Source organism: Acartia tonsa, chromosome 8 (assembly GCF_053477335.1).
Source record: "Acartia tonsa isolate MP-2025a chromosome 8, ASM5347733v1, whole genome shotgun sequence".
In the NCBI taxonomy this organism is placed as follows: Eukaryota; Metazoa; Arthropoda; class Copepoda; order Calanoida; family Acartiidae; genus Acartia; species Acartia tonsa.
The window spans coordinates 24,849,576-24,864,763 of record NC_137267.1 but is presented as its reverse complement, the minus strand read 5'-3'; the positions used below and the strand labels follow the sequence as shown (position 1 = coordinate 24,864,763).

Sequence of the window (15,188 nt, the reverse complement as noted above, 5' to 3'; positions counted from 1 at the left end):
GGTTGCTGTAGGTACTAGAAATTTTAAAAATGGTTATTGCCATCATTTAACATGAATTAAACCAAAATATGTTTTTAAAAGTTGATTCCTACGTAATTAATGATGAATTTGCCCTCAAAATAGGCAAAAAACGGCTTAACAGTTAAGCCGCCAGCCGTTACTTTTTCCAACTTTTTGTTCGATTTAGAGAAAATAGACCTACCAAGGATTACTCATGAAATATTTCAGATCGAAATTCGAATTCTAAGTGCCATTTAATCATTGATTACGAGATGGTTGCATTACCCCCCCCCCCCCCCTTATAAAAATGATGCTCTACTTATTGTTTAAATGTTTATGAAATTACTTTCTCTCAAAACTTAACTTCAGAAAACGCTTTGCTACTAAATTGATGATATATAAATTGCGTAAATTACATAATCTTAATTGATTTTTAAACTAAAACATAATAATTCACGAAAGGAAATAGTTACAGTGGCGTGCAGAGGGTTTTATTAAGGGGATGTAAAAAGGGGAATACCTTAATAATTTCTGGGAGGGGGGGGGGGGGTGTTGACAGCTTAGGAATAGAGGAGGAGGTTCCATGTTTTGAAGCTTTTAACCTTCCCTCCCCCTTAATAGAATATTTTGTGCACCGTTGCTAATAAGGGTTTATAATTGATCGAAATGCCAGTTTTTTTTTCATTATCTATCTTGTTTATTGTGAAATCTTGCTTAACTTTTACCTACAACAACATAAACATTAATATTTCATCAATATATCAAATGTATTTGACTCCTAAATGAAAAACCCAATAAAACCCGGAAAAAAAACCAATAAAACCCAGGGTTTTAAGGGTTTTTACGGGTTGGGCTTGGCTTTTTAAAAAAACCCTGGGTTTTTCCCCACCCTGTCCCCCCTCTAATTAATTGTAATATTTGTTAAATACTAAAAAATATATCTATACAAAAAAAAAACAGTAGGATTTTAAGACTTTGTGATTAGATGCGCCAATAAATCGTTATATTGTTTACACATATAATTTGACCATCTGTGTCTGTTGAAATTAGAATAATTTATCGTATCATATTAAAAAACAGCTTTCCACGGATATTGAAATGAAAAATTATAAGAGTAAAACCAGTTTTGTTAGACCCGAGGAGCCAAAGGCACGGCCTAATAAAACAGGTATTAATCTTATGATTTTTATTTTATTTTTCGTGGAAAATTGTCTTAATATGATTTTTTTAGAATGGATGAGAACTTGTTCTAATCCAGCGGATATTAATCGGTTTCGAAGCCATACTAGAAATTAATTTACCTCAGAATATTTCTGAGACCAGCGATTGTGTCCATCCTGCTGTTGGTGACCAGAATTTGACAGGGCAGTGTGTGACACAAAATTTCCTGTTCATCTGTTGAACATCCTGTTGCTTCAAGGGTGTCTGTTTCGGGCAACTCATCTAAAAAAAGGGGGTTGAACCATGGCGACAGAGAAGTTTCTATTCTTTTATTAAACAGGCAGGGCAAGCTCCAGTTATAAGTGCTGATAAGATATTATCAATAATTTATAAAATGCGAAGCTAATTTTTAATTGCATCTTATTCGTTTACACAAAAACATGAAAGTCTATACAACAATTTATTAATATTTAAATGTTTCTTACTTGGATTACTGATAATCAGAGATGTCCAACATTTTTTTTCAGAGCCTTCCATTATCATCTCATATTCCTCCTTAATGGTGTAATTCGTCATAATAAAAATGGAAGGTAAAATATTAAAGAAAATTTTTCTTTCACTACAACCCCCCCCCCCCCCTTCCAATTAAATTTTTGAAATATTTTTTATGAACGCCTAGACCGGATTGGTTACGAAATAACAAATTACCGTTAGTCCAAATTGTTCCAAAAGAACATTGTTGGAATGTACATCCAAATAGTCGGACAGTCCTTCCATTTCATTTTTCTCTTCCTTGGTATATTTCCTTGCGGCTTCTACTGGCTTTTTCTTATCATCTGCTGCTTGGTCACCACTTGCGTCAATTTCCGTGTCGAAAACATCAGAATTGAGCATGGGATTCTGTTGAATTTTGGCAGCTATGCTGGAATATCCGTGAACTTGTTTTAAGTCGTCTTCGTTTTGCAGCGGGAATAAGTTTTTCCTAAAAATGTTCATTTTGTTAATTTCTAAAACAGGACGGAATACAAAAAATGGCATTCTTCAAAGATAAAAGACTACTAATGGCCTAACAGTAAACCGCAATTTATCCGAAGTGGCCTAACAAATAGGCTGAATTAGACAAATGTAGCAACCGGCTAGAAAAATACTCATAAAATTAGAATTTTTAAAAAGTTAACGTCCGCTGCACACTTTTTTTTTTTAAATCTAGGCGAGTTTAGGCTTTGAGGCCACCCGTTAGCAGCCTTAATAAGGGCCAAAACATTATTTCCCACGTGATATAGAATGGACCATTTATCTTTGGGTCATAACTCGAAGGAAAGTTTCCTACCGCTGATCAACACTAATGTGTTCTTTGTTTAGGTAAAGAAGATACAACATTAGCTGTCAATCAAAGTACAAGCAAAGTTACAATAATAAATCTTCAGAACAGTTCCATACATTAAGTCATAAAGCTATATCTACAGAACAGTTCCATAAATAGTCAAGAATAAGTCATAATCAGGATGGCCAGAATGTCGTCTTACTTTGTTGTTTAAATGATCTATAAGTCGGGATATATCACAGAAATCAATGTATAAGAAATCATCAGATGTACCTGTTTCAGAACAAGCTTTTTATAATGCGAGGTGAGTGAGTTTATGCCTTTATTTATGTGGTGGCAGCTAGGCTAACTCACGTCCCGAGACCCCAACCATCCTACCTGTGGAGTATTCTCCTTTCCCAATTGGAATTAATTCCTTTTTATTGGTCGTTTAGACATAATTTTAAAAAAACACTCACCAAGTGATTTTAACATTTTTTTAAAAACCTTTTATTGATTTTAAAAATAAAGTAAACATTTTATTATCCAGTGAAAACTAAAACAATCTCAAATATTTAGTGTGAAAAAAAAGTGAAAATAGTAGTTTATTTAAATTTTATTGTTATTTAACCCCCCCTTTTTTTCACCCCCTCGTTGGTCTCTGTGATATATCGACAACAAAAGTACTGCGACATTCTTATCTACCATGTCATCAATCAAAATATATCCTCCTAATACCCTACCTCAAGAAGGGATTAGTGACGTACAGTTCGAGATATGGAGAGAAACCTTAGAAGTATACTTAGAAATAGAGGAAAAATTTCGTAAATTTCTACCGGATGGCCGTTACGAAAATTGGATTGCAGCTGAAATAAATGATAAGAGAATATTAGTGGCTAAAGAGCCTGATAAAGCAGAACATCTACCAGACATCCGACGTGACCTCCGACAGTTTCTAACTATTGTGGCTAAATATGTACACATGGACTTCTACAACCCAATCCAACAACAATCAACAAGCATCAAATGGATTTATAAAAAGATACGAGAGGATTATGATATAATGACACAAGGAATACACTTCTTCAACCTACTAGATCTAACCTGGGATCCAACTGGTCAGCAATCTGCAATAGGATTCTACAATCAATACAGGTCTATGGTCATCAGCAATCTTGCAAAAAAATCAACCCTCATCGAATGGAAAAATGAAACATTGAAGGAAAATGAATCTTTAACGCCTTCACATGAGGATATGATACTACTGAATGTGCTAGGATTGCTACACCCTAAACTGCCTGCCTTTATTCGAGAAAACTACTCCTACAAAATTGGCGCTTCTAAAAGGTTAATGGATTTTAAGACTGAAATCCTCACAAAATGCAAACAGTACATTCAAGATATTGATCAACCAACTCTATCAAATGTTATGACAGAAGAAGACCCACAATGTAACTACATGTCATCCCAACAACAAAGAGGAAATACTAGAGGCAGCTGGCGAGGCGGACAAAGACGACCTCCGTACAATAATTATCGTCAAAGACCAACAGGAAGCTTCCAACAAAACACACAAGCATCACCATTTTGCCGACTTTGTCATATCTCTGGATTATCAAGAACCATCTATAGTAGTCACTTTCTAGGCCAAGAATCATGTCCCTCATTATCTCAGAAAGATAAACAAATGCTTAACTCTAGACTAAGCCAACAACTAAGTGCTCTCAATATAGATGAAGAAGAAGATGACTTAGCAAAAGAGTATGGTTATGATGATCAAGAAGATCAACAGCAGCAGGTAAAAAAAGATTGTTCATTAAAGCAAAATAAATCTTATGATATAAAGGATAATGCTAAAATACATGATAATCTTAAAACTGACTCTATTTCTAATAGGACTGCCTGTAACTTCATTACTCCAATAGCAACACAAACCCTTACTGTATCTGATGTCAACAACTGTGTGATCAACATTGATTTGGATACAGGTGCTACTTCTAGTTTTGCCAAATTATCTGCTGTTATTTCTCACGGATTTAAGATTAAACCTAACTCTCAATTGTCAAACTTAGCTGATGGAAAAACAAGTCTTCCTTCTTTTGGGGAAATAGATGAAATTTTTCATAGAAATTCATGGTCTGTCCGTTTTCACACAATTGTAGTTAAAGATCTACACTGTAGTTTTGTAGGAGGGAACAATTTCATCAAAGAAAATTCTATTATCCAAGATTTGAATGCTAGAACTATTTCAATTCACAAAAAATTCACTGTATCTGAAACCAGCAAATCCCTTATTTTACCTACACAACCTAACAATTTAATTTTGCAGAATAGCCACTTGAATGTAATCCTACCTGGACAAGAAGTTGCTGTACCTGTTCCCCATCAAGATGATACACAGATTGCGGTACAGCCATGGCATCAGAATAAACATTACAATTGGCCGCAACCACAAATTTGTTCCGTACAAAATGGACAGATATTAATCAAAAATAATTTAAATGAACCAGTTCAGGTTAAAAATCAAAAAATTCAGGCAAGAACGCTAGGCAATATGGAAAATTCTACTAATCAAGATTACAAATCAACAACAATTGAAGATATTAAGGATGCTGACAATACTACAAAAATTGAAATAAATGAAGATAGCATAAGCTCCGAAATTGTAAATTATATAAAAGAGATAAATCACACTTTCAAAGATGTATTCAATGAAGATCTTAACACTGGATATAATCACAGATATGGCAAGCACATATGTTCCCTCAACTGGGCGGATCAAAATCGTCCAACAGCAACAAAAGTCCAACATATTAATTATGATCATCAGACAAAACAACTATTACAAGAAGTTATAGATGATTTAACTGAAAAAAATGTTCTAGGAATCCCTCAAGAATTTGGAATAAATGTGCAATATTGTTCACCTAGTTTTTTAGTAAGGAAACAGAGAGCCAAGAATAAAAGCAAGAATGAACTTACAAAAGATGATGTCAGGTTAGTGGTTAACTTTTCTAAAATAAATGATCACCTAAAAAATTTGCCAACTAGTGTAACTAAACCTAAACAGATATTTTCACAGTTGGGACAATGGAACTTCATAATTACCATGGATCTAAGCTCCGGTTTTTTTCAAAACCATATGAATAATGAAGATGCTAGTTGGTTGGGTATAACCTCTCCCTTTGGTGGTATGAGATTCCTGAGACGATCAGGACAAGGTTTATTGGGCCAAAGTGAAGAATTGGATGAAGTTTTATGTAAAGTCTTAGGCCCAGAAATGAAAGATAGAATAGTTGCCCGCATCGCCGATGATATCTATATTGGAGGTAGCACAGAAAGAGAAACAGCAGATAATTACAAGAGAGTCCTACAGAAGCTTCAATCAGCAAACATCAAAATATCAGCAGGTAAAACTAAGATTTTTCTTAAATCAGTTGATATTTTAGGATGGAAATGGTCTCAAGGTGGATTTCTTTCACCTTCTCCCCACAGAGTAAATGCCCTCAGAAACACTAAATACACAGACATCAAAACAGTGAAAGATTTGAGATCATACCTGGGATTATTTAAAACTTTGCTTCCAGCCTCCCCAAATCTTACATTAATCTTAAACCCATTTGATCAAGAAGTAGCCGACAGAGATTCTAAAGAAAGCATTGAATGGAACAGAACCTTACAAAATCAATTTAAGGTTGCTACAGAAGCAGTAGAACAGTTACAGACTTTGTACCTACCAAGCCCTGAAGATCAACTCCTAATTGAAGTAGATGCAGCTAAAACACCACCAGGAATTGGACATACTGTATATGCCATTAAAGAAGGTAAGAAAATCCCAGTATCATTTCATAGTGTAAAATTGGACGAAAACCATGCAAAATGGATGGCTTGTGAACTTGAGGCTCTTGCTTTTGCAACGGCCATAAATGCTGAAATGAACACAATTAAGGAATGTAAACACCCAGTAATAATTTCACCTGACTCCAAACCTGTTGCTGATGCTGTAAAATTAATAAAAAAAGGTTTGTATAGTACAAGTCCCCGAATTCAATCCTTTATTAATAATATAAACAGAATACCAATTGTAGTTCAACTGGCCAGTGGGAAAAATAAGCAAAATATAAGCAGCGATTATCAATCAAGGCATCCTGCTAAATGTACATCAGAGCATTGTTCAATATGTAACTTCGTTTCAGAATCATCAGACTCAGTACTCATACCATCATCATTAAATTCAGTGGAATCCTCAGACTCTATGAATAACAAGACAGCTTGGAGCAAGATTCAGGACCAGCAAAAAGCAACCAGGGAAGCAAAATCTCTACTGAAGTCTGGAAAAACACCTAATAAATTATCAGGTAAAATAAATTCAGAAATTAGAAGATTATGTGCTGTAGCCAAAATAAATAAAGATAATCTGCTTGTTGTCCCATCCCAGGTAAATAAGTATTCTACTGTTCAAAATGAATTAACTGTCATTCCGCAAACACATCTTCCAGCAATTCTTTGGCAATTACATAACAACCATCAACATCCATGTAAATCACAGCTAAAAGCCCAGTTTGAAAAAATGTTTTATTCTGTAGGATTACTAGCAGCTCTTGAGCAACTGTACAATGATTGTTTTTTTTGTTCTACACAAAAAAAGATCCCCATTATAGCTAAACATCAGACTATCACAGAAACAGAAGTACATGGAACCAATTTTCATGCAGATGTTATCAGACGCCAAAGCCAATATATATTCACTATCAGAGATAATTTTAGCTCATATACGGCCGCCAGAATTATAAAGAATGAAAATCATCAAGAATTGAAGAAAGCCATCATTGACACAATTATGGCTATGAAATTGGCGGGAAATTGTTCAATCAGAGTGGATAATGGCACAGGTTTCAGTCCTCTTTCAGACAAGAAAGATCCAGATTTGAATAAACTCAACATAGAGGTAATCAAAACTGATGTGTTTAACAAAAACAGTAACGCTGTTATTGACAAGGCTTGTATAGAATTGGAACAAGAATTGAAAAGAATCGAACCAGATGGAAGACCTGTATCAAATACTACACTTCAATTGGCTGTTGAAAATGTAAACACTAAATTACGAAGAAAAGGGCAAATCTCGGCTTTTGAAATTCATTTCAACAGAGATATGTTTACAGGCAAAAATCTCAACTTAGATTATTCAAAAATAAAAAAAGAACAATTAGAAGTTAGAAATAAGCAGAATGATATAAACAACAGAAAAATTCCAGAACAAGTACATAACGATCCAAAACCGGGAGACATGGTATTGATTAGAGGTAAATATGACAAACACAAAGCCAATGATGTGTTCATAGTATCAGACAGAAATGAAGAAAAGGTAACAATTCAAAAAGTTATACATTCACATACAAACAAGGCCAATATCAGATCAAAACAATATGTAACAGACAAAGACAGAATTTATGTAACTAACCAATTTTTACCTCAACAACCAAAACAACAAACCATGCCTAAGAAAATTAATTTTTGGAATCCTATCAGATCAGATTCTGACAATGAGGAAAATGATGATACTGACGTGAAAAAAGTTATTGATACAAGAGCTACAGAAAGTACTTATTCAGATTATCAAGCACATATCAGAATACAACAACAAGAAAAGCATAAACCTCAGTTATATGAAAATCTTGAAAGAAAAATTCAACATCAAAGAGTTGTAGCTGCTCGTGATTTAAATAGAACTAGATCTTTGGAAAATATTAGTTATGCAAATGAACAACCTATATTAAGAGCATCTACAAGGAAACAGAGTACAGAAGCAAAAAAAAAGATTTCTTCAATGTATAATAAACAAAAAGATATTATCCCGCAAATCGATGGAACTTTAACAGATTCAGAAAACCAACAAATATCAGATAATAGTGAAACTTATCAGTCAAAACCACGACATTCTTCAACACAAGAAAACTTGTTAGATCAAACAGATAATCAATCTCAAAAATCGAATGATTCTTCTCTTTATTGGGATTATTCAGACAACATAGAAATTGAGGAAGATATTGATACCAATGATGTTTTTGCTGACCCTGCTCATGATAATTCTTTAATGCATCCTCCACTCAATCTTACAGCTTCGTCACCTACAATGACAAATAGAGTGTACAACTTTACTTCATTGCTTCGGAGAATATCATACACAGAATCACCAATATCTTCAGAACCTTTACCTGAAAAGAAGGGGGACGCTGATCAACACTAATGTGTTCTTTGTTTAGGTAAAGAAGATACAACATTAGCTGTCAATCAAAGTACAAGCAAAGTTACAATAATAAATCTTCAGAACAGTTCCATACATTAAGTCATAAAGCTATATCTACAGAACAGTTCCATAAATAGTCAAGAATAAGTCATAATCAGGATGGCCAGAATGTCGTCTTACTTTGTTGTTTAAATGATCTATAAGTCGGGATATATCACAGAAATCAATGTATAAGAAATCATCAGATGTACCTGTTTCAGAACAAGCTTTTTATAATGCGAGGTGAGTGAGTTTATGCCTTTATTTATGTACCCTCTTCTATGATACAATGAAAAACTTCTCTGAAAATTATCGAACAGTCGGTCGAGCCGTTTACGAGATCTAAGGGTACAGACATCATCATGTAACTTCAGTAAAATGAATGGGCGATTGGTTTAACAAATTCTTAACAAACTTATAGAACATGCTTTTCTTGTAAAAGAAATATATTTTGTATCAATTTTTTTCAATAAAAAGTTTTTGGTTTGTTACATAAACAATGTGTATAATCTATCCTAAACTTATGATAACATCTTTTAGTTGAGTATATTCAGGGATATAAAGCGTTAAGACAATGGAAACAAAATTGAAGTACATTCCAATTTATAAGAAACAATATTACCCCTTCTGAATATAATATATTTGTTTAAATAATATCGGTGCTAAAAAATCTGGTTTTAATCTTATAATTGTACATTTTATATCCGCGGAAAGTTAGAAATCACCTTATTTCTTTTCCTGATATCTATAAAAAAAAAGCAAGGATGCCAAAATCAATAAAAGCGAAGCTCTGAAATCGGACAGTCAAAAAATGAACATGATACAAAGTGACAAAACGTAACAAGCAGAATATTAATTTAAAAGTATAAACAAAATTGCGTAGGTAAATAAAGGACCGTTTCAGGACTTATAATATACATTTTAGGACTTAATTGTACAGACGTTTTGCTTAAAATATTGTATTTTTTTTAACTGTAACAAAAATTAGATGAAGAGGATAATTATGTCATACAAAAATAGTTGTCCAAAATGTTAAAAATCAATATTATTTAAATGCATGTTAGGATTTTCAGTAACGATTTCAGAGTTGCTACGCCTTCTAAACTATACTTTATTTTTTATTTTATTTACGTGCGGATGGACATACAGACCCTACATATATATAAAGGCTTCGCTTTGGAAAAACTTTTGGTTCGTAGCTATGTTGGTATATCAAAAAGATGTATACTTAGACATATATAATCTTACATAACTTATCCAATAATCTATTACGTAATATATTTCATAATGTGGATCAAGTTTGATATAGGAAGAACATATCTATAGTATAGTGTAAACGTTCAAAAAAGTCTGATTTTATTCGCGCTTTTTAATATATACAAAGTATATATAAACCCCGAACAAACATATAATGCAAATCTGAATTTTCAAAATAGCAGCTTTATTATTCATTTAGGATGATTTCACAATAAATATGAAATTTAGATGCCTCTTTTGGTTACAAAATTCCACTGTTATTTTTTAATTAATCAGCACCAATAAAGCACAAGATCTCAAAAACAGCATTTGGGGGAAATACTGGTGAACAAACATATTATGCAAATCCAAAACAAAGCAAAAAAAAAAGGTTTTTTGGCACTTTTCTCCTCTTTTAAAGATTGGTTATGATAAAATAATAATTTTTTAAGGGATTTATGCATTAATTATTATGAAATATAGTATAAGGTAGAAATTAATGATTTTTCTAAATAAGAAATGTTTGAAAAAAATAAATTCGATCCCTATCACTTTAGAGGACAGCTGCTGACCCCCAGTCTTATAGATGAACCTAAATACATGTTAAAGATAAAAATTACCCTAAAATTACACAAAAATGTTTTTTGGTGTGTTGAAAAAATCTATTTTAAAATCTTGATTTTGAGGATGATGACCTTTAAGATGCCCCCATTGGTGGTGATGGTGAGCCAAATGTTATCAAAGTGCATGTCCATGATGACAACTTATATATTAAACTATGATCCAATTTTTGTAGTTATAGCATCCTCCAGCCCAGCATTATTAAAAAAGAAAAGAATTGCAATTTTATTTACTTCAATTCATAAGGTGAATACTGTAGTTTTTAGAAGATGGTTATATTTCTTGTCGGAAGACTCCATTGGAGGCTGCTATGACTACAAAAAATGGTACATAGGTTAATAGACAAGTTGTTGTAATGGGCATGTACTTAGATAACATTTGGCTCACCATCACCACCAACAGGAGCATCTAAAAGTTCATCATCCTCAGAATCAAGATTTTAAAATGAATTTTTTTAACACATAAAAAAACATTTTTGTATACTTTTCAGGGTAATTTTTATCTTTAACATGTATTTAGGTTCATCCATAAGACTGGGGGTCAGCAGCTGTCCTCTAAAGTGATAGGGATCGAATTTATTTTTTTCAATCATTTCTTATTTAGAAAAATCATTAATTTCTACCTTATACTATATTTCATAATTATTAATGCATAAATCCCTTAAAAAAATATTATTTTATCATAATCAATCTTTAAAAGAGGAGAAAAGTGCCACAAAACCTTTTTTTTGTTGCTTTGTTTTGGATTTGCATAATATGTTTGTTCACCAGTATTACCCCCAAATGCTGTTTTTGAGATCTTGTGCTTTGATGGTGCTGATTAATTAAAAAATAACAGTGGAATTTTGTAAGCTAAAGAGGCATCTAAATTTCATATTTATTGTAAAATCATCCTAAATGAATAATAAAGCTGCTATTTTGAAAATTCAGATTTCCATAATATGTTTGTTCGGGGTTTATATACAATGTGTTTTTTTTTATGAGCACTTTTTTGAAAGCAATTTTACCCCACTTATAGTTATCAGAATTTAATGATTAATGGCTTATTTTCTTCGTTTTTTAAGGGAAATTATGAAACAACCAAAAAAAATTACAGTTTTTGTTGAAAAAGTACAGTAAAGTTGAAAATTAAAAACTTAGGTGTCAACATCTAAAAATGGTTTTAGCGCATTTTTCTTATGTTCAAATATTCTACCTTTTGCAAGAATGGCTGCAAAACACTTCAAAGTTGAGATATAGAGCTATAAATTTATACAGATACTATTGGGGACATGTACTAGAATAGGTCAAAGTTTGAAGGCCATATCTCAATCAGGGAGAAAGTACTGGCCCCCCAAAGTCGACTACTGAAAATCCAATTTTGAGCATAAGAAAAATGCGCTAAAACCATTTTAAGATGTTGTCACCTAAGTTTTAATTTTCAACTTAACTGTACTTTTTCAACAAAAACTGTAATTTTTTTTGGTTGTTTCATAATTTCCCTTAAAAAACGAAGAAAATAAGCCATTAATCATTAAATTATGATAACTATAAGTGGGGTAAAATTGCTTTCAAAAAAGTGCTTATAAAAAAAAAACACTATATATATATAATATATATATATATTAATATATATATACTACCTAATATCTTTTTAAAAGCGAAGCTTTTCTATAATTAGGGTCCGTCCGTCCGTCCGTCCGTACGTCCGTCCGTCCGAGATAGATAGCTTTTATTAGTTAATTTAGGCATGTTAGAATTGTCCTATCGATTTCAAACTTTGCATAGTGATTCCTGTAGTAGTTAGGTACAATTTAGAAAGCGTAGCAACTCTATAATCATTACCATAATGTCCCTACGTCCATTCTAAACATGTTGATTTTTCTACTTTTTAACAACAATTTTTTATGTGATCTAATTAACCGTTTGATCTGATTTTTGGTATATTGATTCCTGGGACAACAAAGAACAATATTATAAGCGAAGCAACTCTATAATCAAGTCCTAAATATGTAAGTATGTCCTTAAATAATATCCTGTATTTAAGCAGTTTTTCATCAGATTTAATTACAAGTTTGTTTCCTTCGACTTATAAACATTTATATTCTAATTATTAAGTTCTCACACTATAAAGAGTTAATTTTCGTTTGTCCTAACGTTTCAGTGCTTCGCTTTTATGGATGTTGTCATCCTTGTTTATATGAAACTAGACAGTTAAGGTTGGAATAAAAAATAAAAATGAATTAGTCTTTAAACCAGGGGTGTATATTCTGCACAAGATTTATTTTTTTTCCCCTGCTACAAAATTTTTTATTTTTCTTCCCCCCCTAGTTTTTTCTCACCAAGTAGGGGGAAAATGGAAAAATATTTAAAAACTCTATATTTTCTTTATTTTATCCCTCCTACCACACATTTTTTAAAGTTTTTTCACCAAGGAGGGGGGGGGGAAATGGAAAAAATGTTTTCAGTTTTCTTAATTTTTACATTTTTTTCCCCTCCAACCACTTATTTTTTATTTTTTTCCCCCCTTCCTGAGCAGGGGATCCCATGTAGAATATACACCCCTGCTTTAAACCTGATTTATATTGACTTAAAAGAAGCTTGAGGTATAAAATTAATTTTTTGATGCTGCCGTTTAGAAGATACTAAGTAAATAGGTAAATGATGTTTAGAGAGATACATGAATATTTAATAACCTAAATAATAAAATTAACAGTTACCTTGTATATGTCTCTATTTTAAAGAAGTTGTTTAGTTTAGCCATGACTTTTGCGTGTGAGCTACCAGAATTTTGCACTTGTGGAATCTCATACTCTATGATTCTGTGGGACCCTCTGAATACAATTAGGTTTAAATATATATGAAAAAATTAGTACCGGGAATCTTAATTAGATCTTAAGCTGGAGCTTAAGGCTTGAATGGAATTGTTTTGGAACTTAAAATACCCGGAATCTTACCTGGAACTTAGGCTGGAGTTGTTTAGATCCCTGGAATACCCTTAAGTAATCCTACTGGAATTTGAGCTGAAGTCATTTAGAAACTTGAGAGTACCCGAAATCTTACAAGGAACTTGAACGGGAGTTGTTAAAAACCTTTGCATATCCAAAATCTTACATATAACTTGAACTGGAGTTGTTAAGAAACTTTTAATAAACCGGAATCTTACCTGGAATTTGAGCTAAAGTTGTTTTAAACTTGGGATTATCTGGAATCTTATCTGGAACACGAGTTGTTTAAAAACTTGAAATTGCCGGACTCATACCTGGGACTTTAGTTGTTAAAAATTTGGAATACCCGGAATCTTACCTGGAACTTGAGCTGGAGTTGTTTAGGAACTTGGAATACCCAGATTCATCCTCATCTCCAGAAAGTGTTATGCACTCCTAAAAATCAAATAAAATTTGTTTAAAACAACTTTGTCTAAAAATGAGTATTTGAGCTGAAAAAAAAACTATTTTGTTGATGTTTTTTTTATGGAATTGATTCTTTATGTATATTCTTAAATTCTTTTTGAACTATTTTTTAAAGAGCTTCTTTTAATTCTAAAAGGGGGGGGGGCGAAAGTGACACTTTTTGAAACAAAAACTAAAAATCAACAAAGGAACTCAACTAAAAAAAGAGTTACAGGTCTGAGATTTTGCATGGCAGTTGCTTTATAGGGGTACAATATGGAACTGTGAAGAAACAGCGGCGCAACCGCCGAAAACCGCCGTTTCCCGCCGAATTTTTTTTGCCTTTTCTCGGCGGTTTTCGGCGGTTGCGCCGCCGTTTCTTCACAGTTCCATATTGTACCCTTGTAAAGCAACTGCCATGCAAAATCTCAGACCTGTAACTCTTTTTTTAGTTGAGTTCCTTTGACTTTTAGTTTTGGTTTCAAAAAGTGTCACTTTCGCCCCCCCCCCCCCTTTGTTACGCCTGTTGAGTAGTTTTGAAGCAAACAAACACACACATCCATCATAATAAGATTATACCTTTCCAGTAGACTTCCTCTTGTTCTTCTTTTCCTTGGGTTTAACTTCACAATTGTCTTCTTTTTCCTGAGTTAATAAAAATTACTATTACTGAATTTCTTAAATCCGACAGAACTTTTCACAAATTCTGATTCTGATTAGATTGTCTAAAAGTTAGGTATCGAATTCGTCCAATCAAGATTTCTAAGAACTATTTTTTTATTTCGTTATTTTCTTAGGTACTCTGTTATTTGCTTCGAAAAATAGTGGAGTAATCCCATGCGGATTGGGATTGATATCCATGACAGAAAGAAAAACTAGATTTAAATATCACTAAGTATAAAATATGCTTAAGGTAGAAAAAAAGATTCATTTAACTATTAATCATTGAACTAAGGGGGGGGGGGGGAAGTTTGTACACTTATAGGAAATGAAATTCAGTACCAAAGTTTGGGAGGGTCGTATGGGCTTGTTTTTAAAGTTATCAACCTAATTCTTTTTGTAGGCTCTCTTATATGACTTGATATACACGTATTTCTTTGAAAATTGAATTTCGGTACTTTCCTTCTAGGGGCTTGTGGAGCAAAAGACCCCCCAAAACACTAAAAATATGAGTTCTGACCTTATTTTTAAAGATATCGACCTTATTTTTT

At 32.7% G+C, this 15,188-nt stretch overlaps 2 protein-coding genes across 2 annotated transcripts in view; one reads left to right on the top strand and one right to left on the bottom strand.

The window, feature by feature from the left end:
• elg1 (enhanced level of genomic instability 1) overlaps positions 1-15,188 on the bottom strand; it is a 39,504-nt gene that overhangs the window by 1,587 nt on the left and 22,729 nt on the right. The window contains exons 28-33 of the mRNA XM_080169655.1: positions 14,557-14,622; positions 13,892-13,968; positions 13,306-13,419; positions 1,870-2,143; positions 1,647-1,716; positions 1,302-1,443 (exon numbers count right to left, since the gene is read on the bottom strand). Coding sequence (XP_080025781.1) covers positions 1,302-1,443; positions 1,647-1,716; positions 1,870-2,143; positions 13,306-13,419; positions 13,892-13,968; positions 14,557-14,622 — 743 coding nt within the window. The remainder of the gene's footprint in view (positions 1-1,301; positions 1,444-1,646; positions 1,717-1,869; positions 2,144-13,305; positions 13,420-13,891; positions 13,969-14,556; positions 14,623-15,188) is intronic.
• LOC145326343 (uncharacterized) lies at positions 3,761-5,000 on the top strand. The gene is made up of 3 exons (XM_080169652.1): positions 3,761-4,262; positions 4,361-4,452; positions 4,794-5,000. The coding sequence occupies exons 1-2, from the start codon at positions 3,816-3,818 to the stop codon at positions 4,370-4,372; spliced, it is 459 nt and encodes a 152-aa protein (XP_080025778.1). The 5' UTR covers positions 3,761-3,815; the 3' UTR covers positions 4,373-4,452; positions 4,794-5,000.

Excerpts from the sequence above, each read along its gene's own strand:
- LOC145326343 (XM_080169652.1), top strand. The coding sequence starts at position 3,816 with ATGGATTTTAAGACTGAAATCCTCACAAAATGCAAACAGTACATTCAA.